Source organism: Rhynchophorus ferrugineus, unplaced genomic scaffold (genome assembly GCF_030347505.1).
Source record: "Rhynchophorus ferrugineus isolate W39M unplaced genomic scaffold, kcgeb_rfMv2 rfM8, whole genome shotgun sequence".
NCBI lineage: Eukaryota > Metazoa > Arthropoda > Insecta > Coleoptera > Curculionidae > Rhynchophorus > Rhynchophorus ferrugineus.
In genome coordinates, this window is record NW_027472587.1 from 516525 (window position 1) to 539003 (window position 22479).

The 22479-nt window shown below is 31.8% G+C and overlaps 1 protein-coding gene across 3 annotated transcripts in view; it reads right to left on the reverse strand.

Moving 5' to 3' along the window:
• LOC143201430 (uncharacterized) overlaps nucleotides 1-20156 on the reverse strand; it is a 108023-nt gene extending 87867 nt beyond the window's left edge. The window contains exon 1 of one of the 3 annotated variants that reach the window (XM_076412498.1): nucleotides 19978-20156. In XM_076412498.1, the coding sequence (XP_076268613.1) occupies nucleotides 19978-20110 (133 nt within the window). In that variant the 5' untranslated portion in view covers nucleotides 20111-20156. Of the gene's footprint in view, nucleotides 1-4255; nucleotides 4413-6472; nucleotides 6651-19977 lie in introns of those variants that run through there. The other 2 variants (XM_076412493.1, XM_076412501.1) reach the window with 2 other exon arrangements.
• Between the last annotated feature and the right edge of the window lie 2323 nt (nucleotides 20157-22479).

The window sequence follows — 22479 nt, forward strand, 5'->3', positions numbered from 1 at the left end:
AATATCTAAATGTGGTTGGCAGGTGTGAGTTATAAAAAATAAACCTAATTTTTTGTGACCATCCTTGTTTTTTTGTTATAAAATAATGAATAATTACAGCAAATGTTACTAGAGTAATATTGATGATCTATGAAATACTTTGAAAAATAAAAATTATATTAAACAATGTAAAATTAAATAACAATTATTACACTTGATATGACCTAAAATAATCCTTTATCAATAACGAACTCGACAAAAATCAACAATTTGAAATGACAATCAGCAACAATAAAAGTCAACAAAACATGAAACTATATGATATGATCAGAACAATATTATTGAGTTAGTTGTCTTGAGATATTAGTTGGTTCAACATAGTAATTAAGTATTATGGTATCATATAATGTTGCTGTTTGAAAACTGGTTTTTATTTACTCCACATCGGTTTGTTTGCTTTCCGTCTGAGAACCAGCAAAGGTCATTGATTTCATTAATATTCGACACGGTTTCGTTCCTTTGCTATTAATAAAACTGTGCGACAATTTCTTTTGTTCTATAACAATAAATAAAATGACTTTTTTGTCAAATTGTACATGCTGAACGGATTTATTGTAACACGTACCATTTTAGAGTTATGATAAATTTAAGTACTAAACAAAGAAAGTATGAAAATTTTAAATCATATTTATGTTTTCAAATTATTAATTTTATAAAAAAATAGTAATGTATATTTACAAATACACAATGAATCAAAACAGCTCAGGTTAAAGTCATCAATAGAAAAAGTTAGCCATATATTCTGAAAGAAAATGACGAAACTTTTTCTCCTTTGTACACTAGAATACTCTTTCATTACAAACCAGCAGTGATCTGCTGGACATAACGTTCTTCTATATGTTTTAAACCCAAGTGAAATCGTTCATCTTGTTCGTCACTCACCATTCCAAGATTATACAAGAAATGTATTTTTGAAGACATTCTGCACGTTTTTTAAATCTTTTAATAGTCATTCAATAAAAACTCCGCAGTTTAGAGTTTAAGATTACCTAAAAATCCATGAGTTGCTTTCTTTTGAGATAACCAAGCCGCTAACTCTTTCGCAGTAAGATTTTCATAGAATTCATTGTTTTCTTTAAACCAAGTTTTATATGTAAAGGTGGAATAATCACATTTTCTTGTGGAATAAGAGGTTCATATTTAATGTGATCTTTAACTTTATAGTGGTTTTTGGTGTATTTACTGTCATAGAAACATAAACACAGAAAACGACAATATTTTGTGAAGGTTTCAAGGTTTTCCTGTAGTCGAATCAGCAAAAACTTTCTGGTTGAATTCTTTATATTTGATTAAGTCTAAAATTAATTTCATATTTTCAAATATTTCTTTTAAAATCACTGAATACGCAATAAACATGGAAGGATATCGGCTGCCATTGTGGTGTAATACACCTTTTAAGCGTAAATAATATTCACGCCATTACTAAGGAGCGGGACGTGTTAGATAACCATATCAATAGATAGTGTCTCTAACAATAGAATAAGGAATTCAAAACACATAATATTATTTATGTTAAGAAAATTCTATCTCACAGTACAATTACTATAGATTATTCGATTTCAATAGAGAAATATTGGATAAAGCATGTTTTAAATTTATAGTAAGACAAATCTAACAGTATGTATTATGTTTTGAGGCTATCCACGAATTGGGATATTCATAAGTGAAGCGCTCAGACATGTCACGACTCATATGTTGGAACAAGTAGTAATCAGAAGGAACAACGTCTGGAGAATACGGTGCGATATCCCTTCACATTTTAATATTTCCAAGTATGTTTTCACGGTTTTGCATGTGGTCGAGCGATATCATGCTGAAGAATAACATTGTTGTGCTTTTGCTGGTATTCCGGCCGTTTTTCGCGTAGTGCTTGACGCAAACGCTTAAAAATATGAAAATATATAAATAAAACAAATAAATTTGTTGGATTAGATAATATTTTATGGTTGATGTTCATAATAGTAATGTTGCAAAACCACTTGTGTTTCACCTAAGAAAGATAAACATAGGAATTCATTATAAGGAAAGATCTAATTGCAATTTTTTTTATAACATCTTTATTAGATACGCTTAGTGCAATCTTAATTTACAATTAATTTTGTAGTGACCTTGAGGCATATCGAATTTTACATAGTGGAATAACGGTCTACAAAATACCCAGAAATATAATCCCACATGTTGAACACGGGCGGGGTGCCAGCAGCGCCAACTAGAACGCGATAGCGAATAGCTGGTAATCCCGAGACGTTTATCTGGAATGTTATTGAAGGGTATTTCCATTCATTCAGTACTCGACCATCGTTTGGTTTAGACGTGCCACCATCGACTGCCCAAGCCTCGTCTCCAGGTAACACCGCTGCCATCCGTTTTATTTATTTTGTATTTTCCACATTTTTATATTACATCAATAAATAACGGTCACATAATGTAAACACCACTGTTTCATTACGTTTTACCTCCATTCACCGAGCCATCTAATTTACCCCAAAATGTATTATTACTTTTCATTTGTACTTGGATTAATTCACAAGCAAGACGAGGCAGAGACGAGAAGAATTAATTAAAAGTTATAGTAATGGTATCCATCTGTTTTACAGCTTTGGAACTAAGTGCGTGGTATTTAATAATCGGGCATACATTGGTCTATTAAGGCAACATCTTCACTAGGTTTTGGCGATATGATTCGTTAAATGGCCCAATTGAGACACAAGAGAATGATTTTTGCACAATAAAATTTTCACCGATATTGTAATTTTTTTATTATGACTAGCTCAATTACAACCAGTATAAATCTTCTGAATTTTACAAATATGGCTTCTACAACATAGCTATGTACAACATGCTCTGACACAGCTATGTTAAAGTTTAAGAGTCTCTGAAAAAATCCTTAAAAATAAATAAAAAAACTGACTGACCCCGAAAACACATTACACAAAGAAGAATATTTTTAAAATAAAATGTATCATTAAAGTGGCTTCATTAAAATCATTGTAATTTTTAAATGAAATAATATTGGCATTGATATCGTAACATTCTCTTAAATTGTTCCGTATAGTTCCGTATTGAAAATAACGTGTAATTTATAAAATATATACTTGACAAGGTAACCCTACTGTTAACCTTTAGTTAGTTCTTGGACTGACCTTTTAAATTCTCCTTTGGCGTGCAATGTCAAGTAGTTTATAATTGGTTAACCAGGCAGTTTTTTTTCTTAAATACAAATATTTTGAATAAATAACATAACACCTTATTGTCATGATAAATATAATTATATGGATAATAATTTATTTTCCTATTTAGGCAATAACATATAAATGATAGCAAATTAACTAAATGATTAAATTAATTACCATGATACTCAAAACATAATATAATATTTCTCTATAAAACTCTCATGAATGAACCAACCACTATAAAAACATGCATAATTGGTATTAAAATGCTTTTAAATTCCTTTTCATTTCACTTTTTCACCATTTCATCATCTATCTTTAATTTGTTCTTTTGTCATTGGAATAGCAATCCTAATATTACAGAATATTATTAGTATAAATCTATATCACTCTCCTGTATTTTGAAAAGAGGCACAGGACGAAAATTCTTGTATCAATAGTGAAAATTGATCGGTGAGTGTGAGAAACCGGGACAACTGTTACCAAAAGGTAGAAAATGATGTACTAGCACGACAGTTCAAATATTTAGTTCTGAAACTAAATTACATTGATAGTATCATTAAATGTAAGCAAAAATCAGATCAGAAAATGACTTGACAACTTTTATTTGAAGCATAAACAGGTGAATGCGCAAATATTTACTTGATAAGATATTTAAACCCAATACCACTGACGAAAACCGTAATTTTTAGGCATAATTAATATAATTAATTGTTAAGTTCTCGATAATGGTTTTAAATGAAACTGAGTAGATTTCTATATGCATTAATTATTTCTTATTTAAATAAAACGACATGCAACCTTGATTATTTTGTTTCAATAAAAGAAGTCCCCAACCAGCATATGGAAGCTATCGCAAGGAACTTCTTTAAAGTGGAAACAACTGAGCTGGTTAAATCATCCGGTCGGCAATAAAAGAGCTTTTGAATTCACATATCAAGTTTCTAATATCAACCTACCTCTTGTTAACCTTCCTTGTTAAAGAAACTAGCATGGTGTGTTAACACTATCACAGAAACTTAAAATACATACTTATTACTTACGTTCTAAAGTCCAGAAACAATAGGCGTGAGTGAGAAGCCTCAAGATCAATATTAGCCCACAACATCCCAGTATATAGAAGAAAGCTGAGAGGAGGTACGTCAGAAATCTGTCATCAGACATTTTTGCTCTCACTTCACCCAACCGCTTCAATCTAACCGATGTAATTATATGATGAGGCGTCTTTTGTGGTAATTTTCGACGTTTCAGAGATAAAGGTGTTTGAAATTGTAAAAGGATTTGTGTTGTTTGCTTTTACGTTCAAATAAACCAGATCCTGCTGGCGATATTAAAATAGAAATATAGCAAGTTGTTGTTTGATAAAAAAAAACTCATTTAGAACACTATGTATATTCTATTCTCAACGATTAAATTTGGTCGCAGTATATACAGGAGATAGACAAAATAATATGAACAGGACGCAATATAATAAATCTTGTATACTGGAAATAGTGTAGTTATAAGTGCAAATATTTATAATAATAAATTTTAATAAACGTTTCTCGGATTTTTAATTAACGTTAAACGGACCCTTTACAATCTTTTTTACAAAAAAAACTTAAAGTATTAAGATAGTTTCACTTAAATGTTTTTCACGATTAACAAATATAAAAGGTATAAAATATAAAAAATGTACAATAAGAATTTTATTACAGTAATAAGTAATTCTCCTCTATTTCTCACATCTTCAATCGGATATCTTCAATCATTTATCTGAAGTTTGAGAATGTTTATTTAATATAAACATTTATTTAACATGTCAGCTTTTTGTTATAAATATGTGTCAGGGATTTTTATGCTTTTTTAATTTACAATGCTACTTGGAACATATTCTCTTTAATGTGTAGGATATTGATAATCTGTTAACATTAATATGTAGTTGAATGTTTTTGTAGGTGATATTGTATATTTTAAGATTACACTGTTCTGCATTGTTTTGTTGCAGAATATTTATTTTATAATTATAATGTAAAATAATATCAAAATAACCATCAATCATAATAATGAAGTCAATTTCTACCTATTACGATCATGAAGGTTTTTGTCGAATTTATAAGAATTGCGTAGTTAATATAATATTCTAGTATTTTATATACATTCCCGTTTGTTTAAATTTTATTATACATTTTTATATACATTTCAAATATATTTCCGACAATATCATATTTTCCCAAATTTATCATATTTTATTTAAAGAAACATATGGGGTAAAGCAAACACTTTAAATATAGTTTGTGTTGCGTCTTTGTATATAAAACCTTTGTATATATTATTTATAATTTATAGTATAGTATTCAATGTAGTTCAAAAGCCCTTGGTATAATTAGATGTAGGATTTGCCATGTACATAAGAAGTTAGGTTAAGATGGAATTAAGGAGCGTACAATCAACTATGTGTGCAGATAGAAAATAAGTCGTCTAGCATACTATGTGTATTGTGTTACAATTAAATTGGTAAATAAAATCTATAAACTGTTGAGAAAATAGTTTAATATTTAGTGAACCAAAATCCCAGGTTAAAAACCTCAGCAGTGTGTATTATATAAATGGCGATTTTGAGCTACAAAAGAAATTTTTCGATAAAAAATAGCGTTAAATACTTTTAAAAATATCTAAATCATTCGATTATAGGGATTTAAGAGTGACACTGAGAATTGAGGTGACGAAACATCGATATATCACAACAAACCCAAGAGTAAGCATGTGTAGATTAAGCCTGTTGACTTATAAGTTATAAATGCAAAGCGAAATATATAGGAATCCAAATATATGTTTCGTGTTTTGGTGGAATTAGATGGACATACTTATTTATTCCACATTTTTCGAATTTCTTTTGCTGCATATGGAACGACTTCTTCCTCTTCTTCTTCTCTTAACAACGAGTAATATATTTCATAATAAATGTTTGCAATTTTAATTCAGATAAATTAAATAAAACATAGCTATTTAGCAAAATATATTTCACAACAAAATACTTGATAATTTAAGTGAGCTTATATGATAAACATATGAAAATGAAACCAATAAATATAATAAAATATCAATCAATCAGTGTTTTACACCTTAATTAATGATTGTTATATAATAAATATAATACATTATATTATTATTATGACAATTTAAGCTATAATAAATAACTGTATTGTTAACAGTTGATACTTATCATATATTCACACAAAAAAATCTAAAATCATGTTACAAAACAATAGCATACATACATTGATTCCTATGTCTGTTTCTTTGTCTTGGTCTGCGATGTCCTTGCCTTGTTGATGACTCTTCTTTTCTTGCACACAAATTTCTCAGTATCAAAATACCGTTCAAAACGATCAAAAATATCGCAACGAATACAAAAACACTACCGAAATCCATTTCGAGCGGATGAATTGAACTTTTTTTCCTTTATATTATATACGGAAAAATGAAATAAATATTATAGCTTATCGTGAGTAAAGGTAAAATCGTAATGCAAATTCCAGATAAGATTACACCGATAGTATATTGAATTATGATATGGATTAATTGTATGTGATATTGGATTAATGTAGTTTTAAAATACGGTATGTGCACAAAGTTGGTGATCAGTTATTAGATGTACAAATAAATTTCTTACAATTAACAACAAAAGATACCACTTTTTTGATTTACTACGTCATGTCTTAAGATCGGTCATCAATCGTGTATTAGTGATTTTACATTAACATTAGTGATTTTGTACAACACACGTTAGTTCTTTTTTATTCGGGATTTTACTGAATTAGCATAATTTGTACAGCCATAATTTTAGTTTCATTTTTAAATTTGAGCTCACTATCGAAACCCGCTGAGAGGTTAAATCTTAGCTCTCTCATTCAAGCGACGAAAATTAAGAACATTATCCAAGATGAGCAGTAACTGTTTGAATTTTAGCCGTTTTTAGTGATTTTTTTGTATTCATAAACCGTCACTAACGAATCTTGTATAACATGAATAACAAAAATGCTATCAAATACACTGTAAGATGAAATACGCGCTAAATATACAATATGCAAACTGTTGAGTTGTTAGAGAGAAACTAATGTTGTAAGTAAAATACTATTATTTAGGAATAATAATTTAATAACACTTTTTTTCTCACTCCTTTGCGTAAATTAGTACGCAAAGACAAGTTGTTTATATATATATATATATATATATATATATATATATATATATATATATATATATATATATATGATTAAAGATTATGATATTATGATGGAACTGACTTACTGATTGTTTAGAGTTGCTGAAACTGCAGTGGCACTCTTATGAAGACAAACAAACCAGAGACATCAAAGTTATGGTAAGAGGGCTTCCATCAATAGCAAAATGTGAAAAAATTATCGCAGAACTATACCAAAATAGGCTTAAATGCTTAAATGCGACAAATATTTAAAAAAAAGAAAAGACCAAAAGCCATTACCTCTATTTATGTTAGCCTTTGAACATAATATGATACACAAAAACCATTTTTGGTATTAACAAATTTTAGGGGTCCAAATAAAAATGGAAGCTCTAAAAAATCGAACTTAATACCGCTATGCAAAAGATGCCAATTGCATGGACACACACAGAAATTCTGCAGAAGAGAACCTAGATGTGCAAAAAGTTCAGGTAAACATATCACCACAGAGTGTAGAGAACCCAAAGAAGCTAAGCCGAAATGTGCAAACTGCAATGAAGCGCATCCGGCAAATTATAGAGGATGTGTAGTTGCTAAAACACTACAAGAGAGGAGAAATAAAGTAGCTCAAGTTAAACCTCAAGAAACAATGAGTGTAAAGAAACCGAAAAGATATAACAACGTTAATGGTGAAATGACTTATGACGAAAGTATCAGTGAAAATAACCAAAGAGACATCCAAGAAGCAACCACTAACGAATTGCTACTTATACTATTAGGAATGCTGGACAGACAAGAAAAAATGATCGAACATTTTTCCGAAAGGATTGAAAAACTAGAAATGAAAGACATTAGGCCTGTGGCCCCCAAAATTCGAGATCGCAAATAAAGATATCCGAATAGCAATTTGCAATCCTAATGGAATCCAGCAACATCACGCTACCCTAAAATTATTCCTAGATATCCAAAAAATAGATATTTTCCGAATATCAGAAATCTATTTAACAAAAGAATCCTTATAAACTTTAGAGGATATACATTTTATCATACCATACATCCAGCAGACACCGTAAGAGGAGGAAGAGCAATAATAACAAAAAAGAACATTTCCTACCATCAAGAACCCGGGCTCAGTACAGCAGAAAATCAGGTAACAGCAGTAACTATTAGATCAAGCAGATACATGGTCACAATAGCTGCAATTTATTGTCCTCCAAGAAACAATCAAAGAAAGGAACATTATTTGAATGTCCTAAGCAACCTGGGAGAAAATTTTATAATTGGAGGTGATTTCAATGCAAAAAATACAAGATGGGGATCCGTAATAACAACAACTAAAGGCAATGAACTGCATAAAGCAGTTGCTGAACTAAGATGTAGTTTAATGTCAACTGGAAAACCAACTTATTGGCCCACTGATCAAGAGAAAACCCCGGACCTGTTAGATATTTTCATAGTAAGAAACACAACATCCAACTATATAAAAGTCGTAAAATATTTTGAGCTAAGTTCAGATCATATGCCAGTGATTTTGATTTTGAACGAAAATATAATAAAAAAAGAAAGAAACCCAATGTTAACAAACAAGAGAACAGACTGGGAAGGATTTTCGGAAGAATTGAACAAACGAATTCAACTAAACGTACCCCTCAAGACTACTGAACAACTAAATTTTGAACCACAAAAATTTGTAATAGATATTCAACAAGTTGTTTGGAATAATATTCCAGAAATTAAAAGTACAACTAAAGGAATTAATTATCCAAAAGAAGTGAAGGAAATGGTAACTGAAGAACGCAAATTACAAAAAAAATGGCAACAAAACAGAACACCTGAAAATAACAATAGTTTAAACAATATAACCCAAACAGTGAAAAGAGAAATACTGGAAATAAAAAACAAAACAATAAATGACTATCTGAGAAATTTAACACATGACAAAGAAACTGATTACTCACTCTGGAAAGCCATAAAATATTTAAAGCGCTCATGTCTACACAGTCCACCTATAAGAGACCTATGTGGGAATTGGGCAAGTGGCAATCATAAAAAAGCAGAAGCATTTGCCGAATCTCTAGAAAAAATGTTCAAACCAAACGAAATTAATATTGAACATAATTTGCCGGACATAAAAGCTGAAAATTCGATGATTGAATTAGTCACGCCCAAACCTTTAACCAAAGTTATTAAGACTGACATTAACCCCAAGAAATCACCAGGCTACGATTTAATAACAGGAGAATTACTGCAAAAACTACCAAGAAAGGGAATTATAAAACACACCAATTTGATCAATGCAGCACTTACATGACATTTGGAAGATGGCGGAAATTATAATGATCCCAAAACCTGGGAAGTCAGCAAACGAAATAAAGGCCTATATACCTATATCATTGCTACCAGAAATATCTAAGGTTTTTGAAAAACTTCTGTTGAAAAGAATAAAACCGATCATAGAGAGAAAAAACCTAATACCAACACACCAGTTTGGGTTTATTAACAAGCACTCAACAATTGACCAGGTCCACAGAATAACAGATGTTATTGATAAAGCCTACGAAAGTTAAAAAAGTATGTTCAGCTATATTTTTAGATGTACCACAAGCTTTCGATTAGGTTTGGTATGAAGGCCTTATTCATAAACTACAGAAAATTTTACCAAAACAACACACCGAACTATTAAAATCATACATTGCAACCAGAATGTTTAGAGTCAAACAAGAATAGTGTGATATACCACAAACGATTATAGCTGTCGGAGACAATGGTGAAGAAGCTTGGAAAATAAGAATTAATGAACCAATTAGAATTCACCTATAAACAGACCGTACAAGCACCCATAACATTAAATGATGCTATCATTCCATATAGCAACAACGCTAAGTATCTCGGAATGAATCTCGATGCAAAACTTCGCTGGAATGGACATATAAAGAAGAAAAGAAAAGAACTGGAATTGAAATATAGGAAAATGTACTTTCTAATTGGAAGAAAATCACAATTATCAGTACATAATAAATTGCTATAATATAAACAAATATTGAAACCTATATGGACATACGGAGTTCAATTATGGGGATGTTCTGCAAAGAGTAACATACATAAAATACAAATTTCAGAACAAAGTCCTGAGAGGTATTTTGGGTGCACCCAAATACTATAGGACTGATTATCTACATCGAGACCTTCAGATACCCACAGTCAGTCGAGAAATCAAGAGAATTGCAAGGGGGCATGAGGAGAGACTCCATTCTCATATGAATATTGAAATATTACAACTATTGGACACCACCAGAACAGGACACAGACTCAAAAGAATTAAGCCATCGGATCTTGTGTAGTGTTGTGTAGTGAAGTGCATATATAAAAAAATTCAGCAGTGACATGTATAAACATTATTTCACCAGAGACTGAGATAGGGCTGATGGCTCCTCCTAATTATATATCTAGATTTAAGTTATCATAAAGACAAATTGTAGGTTAGCTGGAAACGACTAGTGATAATATATTAATTAAATAAAAAAATTATTTCTTTTTAATTCTGACTAATCCTGGGGTTCTCAGTTGCAAATCTTTAGTCATTTCTGATTCCCGTTTTTTTTTTGGCCTGATTTACCAGCTGAAAAGCTTTCCTTGCTTATTATAACTCAATTTATAAGAGAGGATTGCCCGTGAGATTTATGATCGATAGTCTTAGGGGTTACCGGATTGGGAACGCTTCTGACAGGGATCTGATGTGGGAATTTTTGGAGAGAGCTGAGGTTGCATGGAATTTCTTGTATAAGGAGAATACGAACCGTCTTATTTCTGGTGTGTCAGTGTCCCGATTAATTTGGATATTTCTGACAAACAATGGCGCGTTCAGAGCTTGTCTGAGAACTTTATTTTGCATTACCTGAAGCTTTTCCACTAGTTCCAGCCAGACAAACCGATCTCAGGTGTTAGATCTAGATAACATGACGGATCTGATAAACAAGTTGTAAAGCGAAACTATAATCATTGGAGACAATTTACTTTTTGTGCATATTATAGGGTTAAACACTGTGGCGACACCGTAGCCCTTGGAAATTGCTTTATATATCTGTCTTGACCATAGGAATATACGGTCAAAGATGAGACCGAGATATGTCGCTTTTCGTCGCCACGGAATTGAGATTCTTTCCACTCTCAGCTGGTAGGCGCGGATGTCTCTCTGATTGTGAAAGATTATGTATTTAGGGGTTGATTTGTAACCTCCAGAAATTTAAACATTGGACCGTGACAATTAATTGAATTAGAAGTTTTCTTTGAGCGGCATCAACAGAACGAGAACTGGTGAAGAAAGCTCTGTCATCCGTGTATTGGGCGGTTTCAGCATATTTCGTCATTGCAATGTGTGATATGAAGAGGTTGAATAATGTTGGGACTAATGGGGAACCTTGGGTGACACCTGCTTTGACTAATTTAGTACTGGAGTGTGTATTACCGATCTTTACCTGAAAGGACCTCTCCGACAAAAAGGAACTTGGACATTGAACTAAGCAGGCTGATGGGCCTGTAGTCTGAAGGCGAAAAATCTTTTGTCGGAATCACGACTACGTGTTCCAAATTTTTGGGAAGTGTTGCGGCCGCATGACGGATTTTATGACGTTGGTTAAATCCGAGAGCTGCTTTTGTGGGAGCCTTTTGAGTTGGAACACTGAAATTTCATCGTATCCTGGCTCGGTAGATGATGCTGGGGATTTTGAAGACTTCGTTCCTGATGTCGTGTTTGCAGGTCTGCAGGTAGAGCCAGAAAAGTATATGCATATGGTTCGCCGCAATTGCTGCATTTGGCTGGAGATGTTTTTTCTTTTTCGCAGACTCTCGTCTGGTGTTCTTGAGGCACCTGGGGTTTGCGTGACTGTGGTTTGTGGAGTGGCCGTAACTTTGGCAGTTAAAACATTGAATTGGTTTTCCTTAGCTGCGTTGGACTTAAACCTTGATTGATTTACAATACGAATTGGGTTGCCTGATTCGGTTTGCCAACGTTGGATAAATTTGGGGTGAAACCCCAGAGCTTCGAGCTGAAATTTTATTTCATCTGTCGCTACAAAGACTGCCAGTCTCCTGAAGATTGTCCAGAGGCATCTTTCCTCCAGGGGCCAGAGCATCATTCGTTCTTTATTAATATTTCCGCCATGTTAAAATTTTAGCCAATGCACGAAAATCCTTTTCTAATGGGGGGTAAAAGAAGACTTTTGTCCGTGTAATGCTACTTCCGACAAGCCTGTTTGGATTGCCATCATCTACCGGTGTCTTTACTAAGTTTTTTGTTTTTTTTTTGTTTCCTTTCGAGTATTTTTCCACTCGAAGGACTGAACTATGCTCGACCTGGGTAGGATAAATAGGCAGCTCGAGGATCGGAACGTGTTCACGAACCGACGGTTACTCAGGTATGTTTCTGGCTCTGATTCTCGTTGTCGATGCACCGTGTTTTACCGTCTAACCTCTCCCCTAGGGTTCTTGTGATGGTGGTGGACAAGGCTTTACCAAGAAGACCCTTTCTGTACCTCGATTAGTTCAGAATTAGTCAGAATATCGGGTTCGGAACGACTCTGCCATCTAGATACTTCTCACGCCAATAAAGCACGTGAGTTTTTTACTCTTAAGGAAATCTCGAGAATTCCACGAACTCAAATCTTCTTGCTGTTTATGTTTATAGGCACCATAAGATATACATTCTGGCACGCTTCGTCTAGCAGCCTCGGTACTTGTAGCACCATTATTGGAAACACTCAACAACGAGCCAATGGAATACCCTTTTTGTTGGGCACGTTTATTCTGTTAACTCGGTGCTTTAATTCAATTATTTTCCCATGTCACAAATATTACGAAAAACTATTAAATGGTCTAATACATTAACAATTATAAAACTTGTAGAATTAACAACTTTGTTATATATAAATAACTAAAATTGCGTCGCAAAACAAACGCTTACTTAGAGATTGCAAAATATAAATAAAATATATAAAAATATACATGGAAATGAATAAATGGACATTAGGCCACCTGCCATGACTTGCCAACTTGTTCGCTCTACTCACTACTTACGAAGAAATCAAAATTGCATCTATTCTTGCATCGACTCAATATTATATACAATGAAATAGGTAAACGAACTACTTGAGTAAAATAGTGAAAACCTAGATATAATAAAATATTATTAACCTCAATATCAGGGGTTAGAAATACCCAACAAATATTAATTATACTCTTTAGCAAAAGCTCTAAATACTAATTCTTATCCAAACGAAGTAATGCAAAATGCCATATAACATAGTTTACAATCATAGGAAAAATGATTTTTAGATCGCTAAGATACGAAGGTAAAATAAAGATTAAGATTTCTCATTATATAATTGTGTATATAAATGACGTTACGTCGAGACGAGCCGCCATTTTTATTTATCTGATAAGTCTGGTTCCATATTCTCATTCATATCATGTTATTTTCCACGGTAATGGTCTCAATAACATAACGCTGCTTCGTATTGTAATTATTTAGAAAAAATTTGAATAAAATATAAATAATAGCGTTTAAAATATGAATAGGTTTGGTAAAAAAAGGGCATCAGAAATCATGAGAGGAAAGATTGTTCAATAAATTCCGGGAGCAACATCTATTTGTCAACAATAGAGTTAAACATAAAATTATATCATTTTATCTACTTTTCCTTTCGTTAAACTGTTTCACTCTGTACCTTCTTTTAGTTATACCTGTGAATATTTGCAGAAGCAACATTAAAATTAAGAATGGATTATTCACTATATAAGGAAATCCACAATGTCTGATTTTTTAAATTTTATATTGTTAGCTTTGTAACCGTAAACTGGTAGTTTTGTTATTGCATATACTTTATAGCGCATTACTAGTGCCACTTCGTTTCACATGAAAATACCAGAAATTGTTTTAGTATTTTGAAGTGGGTGAAGTCGGTGCCGCGCGATCTCACTTTTGACCAAAAACAACGACGAGTTGATGATTCAGAGCGGTGTTTGAAGATGATCAAGCCTAATAAACCCGAGTTTTTGCGTCGACATGTGACAATGGATGAAACATGGCTCCATAATTTCACTCCGAAGTCCAATCGATAGTCATCCGAGTAGACTGCACATGATGAACCCACTCCAAAGCGTGGGAAAACACAACAGTCTACCTTGAAATAGAAAGAACCATCAATAGCGACTATTATATAGCGTTATTGGACCGTTTGAAGGACGAAATCGCCGAAAAACGGCCGCATTTGAAGAAAAAAAAAGTGCTGCTTCACCAAGACAATGCACCGTGTCACAAGTCAGAGAAAACGTTGGCAAAAATCCATGATTTGGGTTTCGAGTTGCTTCCTCATCCTGATCTGGCCCCAGCGACTATTTACTGTTCTCAGATCTCAAGAGAATGCTGGCAGGGAAGAAATTTTCGTCGAATGAAGAGGTGATCGCCGAAACTTACTCCTATTTTGAAGTAAAGAACAAATCGTATTACAAAAATTGTATCGAAAAGTTAGAGGGTCGCTATATCAGTATATAACCCTTGAAGGGAATTATATTGAATAAAAAAAATAATTTTGCCAGAAAAAGATGTGTTGTCTTCTTGTATTAGAAAACCTACATTGAATAGAATTTTGTCCATCAATTCGTTTGTAAACTGAACAATTCTAATATAAAATTTTATTTCATTTCGTAAATAAAGACAGCAATGTATCAAATTATATTGTAAATAAGTTCCAAAACAGTAGTGTCAATAGAGATTATCAGGAATATTAAAAATTAACAAGAACAAATATCATAAACGAATGTTATTTATCAATTTATATCAATACGGGTTATAAATTGTTAGATGTAGATTCGCATTACAGTAAAATATTTCATATTACCATACCAAAAGTTTATAACATATCAAGTACAATTACGTCTTTTTACCACTTATGAGATTTAACAAGTAATTAGTTTAGTTGTGTATCGGTATAACAAGAGCCACTTGAATAGTTATGTAGTAGGTTTCATAGGTCTGCATTAAAGAATGCTTACTGTTTATAACGTGGAAGCCAAACAAAATCACTTTAAAGATATGGATGCAAAAAATAAATATTAATTCATCTCTTAAGGTTAATGGAACAAAGTAGATGTGCTTAGCCTATTTGACCTGTTGTTTATTGTCCAGTTACTGATGTCAAATTACCAGGGCATATAGGGCGATTAAACATCACCTCCAACTTTTTTGATACCAGAAAACTTCATTATCAAAATGAGTGTTTGTTAAGACTCCTATTTTGACACAGCGCATTTTTTGTTGAATAAATTTGTCAACAAAAATAACAAAAACGAGTTTTTGCGTCGATGTGTGACACTGGATGGCCCCATCATTTCACTTCGAAGTCCAATCAATAGTCATCTGAGTGGACTGCACACGATGAACCCGCTCCAAAACGTGGGGAAACGCAGCAGTCAGGTGGCAAGGTTATGCCGTCTGTATTTTGGGATGCGCATGGAATCATTTTCATTGACTACCTTGAAAGAGAATGGACCATCAACAGCGACTATTATATGGCGTTATTGGACCGTTTGAAGGACGAAATCGCCGAAAACGGCCACATTTGAAGAAAAAGAAAGTGCTGCTTCACCCCAAGTGTGTTGTAAAATTTTTTCTGTTGGGATTTTAAGAAATCAGCAATATTGCATTGCTCTTAAAGTCAACTTACTCGCAATTCAGGGCATCGCATATATTCAGCTTAAGCTATGTGATTTGTTAGACCAACAGGATCCGTGTCACCATAGATGGATCAGGATTTTTCTCAATAAATTATTTTTAATGTGAAAAAATTATCAGTACCATAGTTCCATACAATAACCCGCCATCGGTAAATTATATTGAAATTGTTAAACGTAATGAAATTGTTAACATCTGTCAGCAATATGACCTTCAAATATTATCGATATGGTTTTAGCTTAACATATTTTTTTTCTTTTTATCTTTTCGAATTTTTAAATAATTATCATTTAAAGTATATTTTATATCACTTATTTCAATGGTGATTTAAACTCTGATAAATTTTATGGACGAACGGAAACCACAGAATTAAAAACCATAAATGGAACCATATTATCTTGAGGGATTGTTATTAAATGAAATTAATATGCTTTATTGAAATACTGTCGAAAACTCGTACATGGAAAGATCACAATGCAATTTTCTGCAAATTTTCAGTATGAACACGTTTGAGATCTAAATCGAAATTCCTTTTCCATATTTTCCAGACATTAGATGATTATTACGTATCTCGATTCATGGCATTTATGATGCCTACGGACCAATAAGTATTTCATATTATATGAAGATATAAAAAATTGGATTTGTTCGTAGATGAACCCAAAGGATCAAACATATATACAAATTTTTACAATATTTTTAACAAGAAATATCATACATTTTTATAAATACGGAGCCTATTTCTTATTCGTACCCTCAATAATGAAGTAAGATAACTAAAGTGATATTTCCTATACAAAATAGTTTAGTAGACGCCTAAAACCAATTTATTAATGTTTCTGGAGTTAATTTATGTATTAATAAATGAATAAAAGTTGAAAAACATTTTTTTACATTATTTGGGAAACAAATATACTCGAAAAACATATGCATTTTATTTTAAAAGCAGATTATTTGTTAAAAACTAAAATTATGGCACAAAGAGAAGAAAAACACATGACACATTAGAAACCAGGCCAACCAGAAACATTTAGTTCGGAACATTTAGATATGTAATTGATGAGCCTATAAAATGTGTAAAAATTAAGTTCCAAGAGGCGCATTTCAGACAGAACACGACACTGGATATAATGATAGTGTATACGGCAAGAACCCGATTGAGCATTTTGGTCTTGGAAACTCAGGGATAAAGGTGAAGGATGACTCAAGGAAGGAGTTACGGGGATAAAATGTTATGTATCTACCTAATCAGCACGAGTCCTCAAGAATATTTTGATAGAAATATATCTAGTCACAAGAGTGTACAATTGGTGCCACTTTGATAGTATAGGAAATTGTTGTCGTTAACCCATTTAATATAGGTCGTCTATTTTTGTAATTTAAGTTTAGCTAAATAAAGTAGTTTTTATTTTGCCAGTTTTTCTCTTTACATTAGGCAGGAAATAGTCGCGCAACACTTACTGTTTCTATATATTAATCGGCTTAGTGAAAATTTTGCCTCCCTTTTAATTTGGTTAATACTTATATCGAGGAATGATTTTTAGGCCAAAAATCCTAATATTGTAGCGACCTTGAGGCATGCCGAATTTTACATCGTGGAATAACTGTCTACAAAGTACCCAGAAATATAATCCCAGATGTTGAACACGGGCGGGGTGCCTGCAGCGCCAACTGGCACACGACAACGAATGGCTGGCAATCCCGAGACGTTTATCTGGGAAATTATTGAAGGATACTTTGGATCATTCAGTAACCTACCATCGTTTGGTTTAGACGTGCCACCATCAACTTTCCAGCTAAAATATTATAGCGTAGTATACGCTACAAATTCCAAAAAAAAACGAAATACACACAAAGCGAGCAACCAGGAATAGCCGTCGGATCGGTGACAAAATATATTTTAAAAAAATATTTAGACGTTGTCAGTTCCAACTCTTATATCAACTCTTCTCAAATCTACCACAGACGAGTCATCAAAGAATAGTATGATCACGTAAAGTTATATTTAATATTTTTTGTAGACAGAATCTTTAATGCGTCCGCTTTGTCGGAAGTTGTCCCAATATACAGCATTCGAGAATAACAAGAATCGTCTGTCCTATTTGTTTACAAGATATTTAGATTTTCGCAATCGGTTTTGATTAAAAAGGCTTGCTTGCTTAAGGACTGCTAATAACTGATATGGTTTTAGAGAGATAATATATCATTGTATTAGAGGTAATTCTAAAGGTTATTAAGATTTTTGTGAAAATTTTAGTGGTATTATTCTGATTCATTTCGGATTTCATTAGTAAACACATTTCTTAACAATGCACTAACCGAATATTAGCAAGTAAATAAATACATTAATTTATGCATCAAGAGTTAAAATGAATGTTGCAATTATAATAAAATTAATATTAACAATTATAACTCATTTGTTGGTGGGTTGTTACTTTTCACGTGGGACATTCGGCAAAGTAGAAAGCAGTAAATAAACAAAAGCCATCGAAGGCAAATTAAAGATGATCTGTAAGGGCGAGATCGAAGAGTGCAATATATAAAGAACGATGCAATTTTATTTAAAAATTTTCATAAATAAATTGTTGATCTATTTATTGTTTTTACAGGATATATTTTAGCTGAGAAAAATGGATAAAAGATAAAAACTGTAAGAACACATAAATGAAGTAATGAATATATGCGGCAGTTAAAATGAAACTAACTATATAATTTACATAGATGGAATATATAGGACAAATAGAAGAAATTATGAACACTCAATTTGTAAAAATTTTAAAGCATTGATAAATATTAAGTCGTTTAATGACTAATACAATAATATAATCTTGCATCAATTATTTTGATTATCTACTTTATATATATATATATATATATATATATATATATATATATATCAAAATAATTGATTTTGAAAAATTAATAGTTCATTTAATTATTCTAAATACATTCCATTAATATACATTTCTAAATTATAAAAAATAAATTACCTAATTGTGTACGTTATTGTTTTAATATACCTACTAAACTCAAATATCAATTTCGAAATAATTTTATTTATATATTCTACTTTATATATATATATATATATATATATATATATATATATATATATATATATATCAAAATAATTGATTTTGAAAAATTAATAGTTCATTTAATTATTCTAAATACATTCCATTAATATACATTTCTAAATTATAAAAAATAAATTACCTAATTGTGTACGTTATTGTTTTAATATACCTACTAAACTCAAATATCAATTTCGAAATAATTTTATTTATATATTCTCTGTTTACATACAAACATATATTGCTTCATTTATTACTATATTTACAACTTAAAAGTAAAGAAAGGTCATGTGTACTTATATTTGATGCACTGCAGTTTTGTTACAAATTTTATTACAATGTTCAGTGATGTAGTAATTTAAACTTATCAATATTTTGTTGATTGTTGGAGGTTAATGGAAATTACGTTAAATTAAATGTCTTTTAAAAAATGTTAGTGAGCGTCAGTTATTGAGATAGTGTGCATATATTTCAATATATATTAATAATAATACAATACTAATACTAATATAATATGTAGACATGTATTATTTTTATTAGTGTTATTTATAAAATACATTTCTGATATTACATGGGAAATACTGTGGAAATATGCTTTAGTTACATATAATTTTTAAATTATTCCCTTTACTCGATTTTGAGGGAAATACGATTAACTTAATAAATAGTGGTCGAATTTCACCCACGGGGATAGAGAAATAGACAGATTAAATAGAGAAATTTGTTGGTTATACTGAGACAAATAATATCATTATACACAAATATTGTTTCTCATACCTGTTGATTCAGTTTCTCGCATTCGTTTCATCTGCAACCTCTTATTTCTCACGACATTCCGTATCACTATGGCTAAAATGATCACCACCATCACCAAAACAAGGAAACCAAGCTCGTCCCTCCGACTAAACATCTTGAGCGATGACGCCTGTCACTTTTTTTGGCTTGTGAACCAGCTTGCGACTCGAAAAAGCTTAACTTCTGCTTCGCAGATACCGTGTTTAGAATATTTTATATTACCATTAGATTAGATAAAGCATCGGAAAACAATATGTAGAACGAGCATACTACCTTTGTGTACAGACAGATTTCCTTCTAAAATCTACGATTATTTTTAAGTCACCGTTATCTGTTTCATCTGGTCTGAAAGTTTACAAATGCTATATTTTGATATTTTTGTAGTCAAGTCATTACTATAGTCAAATGCGAAAGCATCATGTGACGTGAAAGTATTGTGAAATTCATATATATCATATCATGCCATAGTAAACCTACTAGGATGGTTGATTTATTTTGAAATGTTTGTTTTGCAAATCTATCGTGTCGACGTTGCTATTTGGTGCTGATTTGGAATGGACGGTGTCATTTGTGCATTCTTTTTCGAAATGTACGTTGGTGAAACCGTGGACGTCAATGAGCACTAATTGGTTATAATTGCACACTATGCTTGGTCCATGTCATTTCAATATCGAACCGTTCGCAATGAAAGATTCTATAGTTTTAAACTTTTCTAGCAATTTTCTTTCTTGGAAATCGCTGAATTCTGAATTGTCGTCCAACTACATTACAGCTTGATCTAATCAGGAGATATACACAATAATATGAACACAAGTCAATGTGGTCATCCTGTTACATTTTGGAAAATGATAGGCAGTTTACATGCAAATCTGTAGGTTGATTTTCAGTGTATTATATATTCTGTTCTGTGACGATTAAAACATGCGATCGATGAAATATGTAACCTCTCAGAGTTCGAAGTTCGAGTCATTGGTCGTCGGTTAGCGGGGGCATCTATAACGATAATACACGTTTCTTGACGACGAAAGTGAATGAAGTTTTTATAATTTTACCTATTACGAGCGCTAGTACCAACTGTATATTCAAAACAGTATATTCAACAGTATATTCAAAAAATAGTAAAATATTATCGGCATTAAAAATATTGTGGTCATAAAATAAGAGGCTATCTTGGCGAAAGTAGCAGCAGAACTCAACACTCGCCTAAGTAATGTAGTTTCGAAAAAAAAAACAGTATGACAGGAGCTTCACCAAGCTAACCATCATCGAAGAGCTACGATTGCGAAACGCATAGTGCAGCAATTATATAACCTAGACATTTGATGATTGCAATATTCTCATTTCTCTCACTTACATCACTGATTGGATTACCGCAAATGAATATCTCAACATCATCAATGATAAAGTTCATAGTACGATTAGCATCTTGCTGCAAAACACTGGCATATTCCAAGATGATATACATATAGCCAAAAAGTTTGAGTTTTGATTTAAAAAGCATCAGAATATAATCCTCCTAAATATAAACATCCTCCCAGGCCAGCACAGTCACCAGTGCTCAACATAATTCTACCGCCTTTCCATCTCCAAAATCAGTGAATTAATTGGCGGTACATTCCGTTCATACAAACCATTCAGATACTCTATAAATCTTTTTCCCGAAAGATTGCAGCTGTTTTAAGAACAAATGATTGCTTAAAACTTTATTAATAAATAAATATTGTGTACATACTAAGTGTTCATATTATTTTGTCCATCACCTGCATATAGTTAGGTTGTTCCAAATATATCCTTCCTAATACGAGCTTCGAAACATGAATAACCTGTTTTGTAAACTTCTTAATCTCGCTATTTCTTGATCGCAGTAATGCATTTGTATGTAATAATACTGTATCACACTGTTTCAACTTTAGCATTGACTTGAGGATGAGATAATATAATTTCAGTGGATCAAATTTTCAAATCCAAATCCAAATAACAGAAAGGAAATGACTAAAAACTACAATCTGAACAACAGTTGTTCAATAACTAATGGAATGTAGTCCTAAATTAATAAAATAAAGCTAAAGATGTTTGCATTAAATTCTCTGAATTTCAATCAACTTGTTTTCACTAATCACACGTAAACTGCACTATGCTCTGCTTTTACACTAACACCACACTACACCAGCTCAAAAGACTTAGTCCTCTTGAGTCATCTTACCTTAGAGATATTTCTTTAATAATATAGAATTTCTTCCCAGTAGCCAATATATTCTTCTAAATATAATAACTATTCTGTCTTCTTTACGTGAGCCTTCCAGCTTCGTGGCCAGTGTCATTCCTAAATATTTTATGTATTTGGCACTTCAATGTGATTTATTCTGTTATAGATGTGTTGAAATATCTCAGAATTGATGAAAGTATAATATAAATTAAAACATATGTAAGGTTTTTAGTAAATATATTGGAATTATCGTACCTTCACAATTTCGTAATTAATTA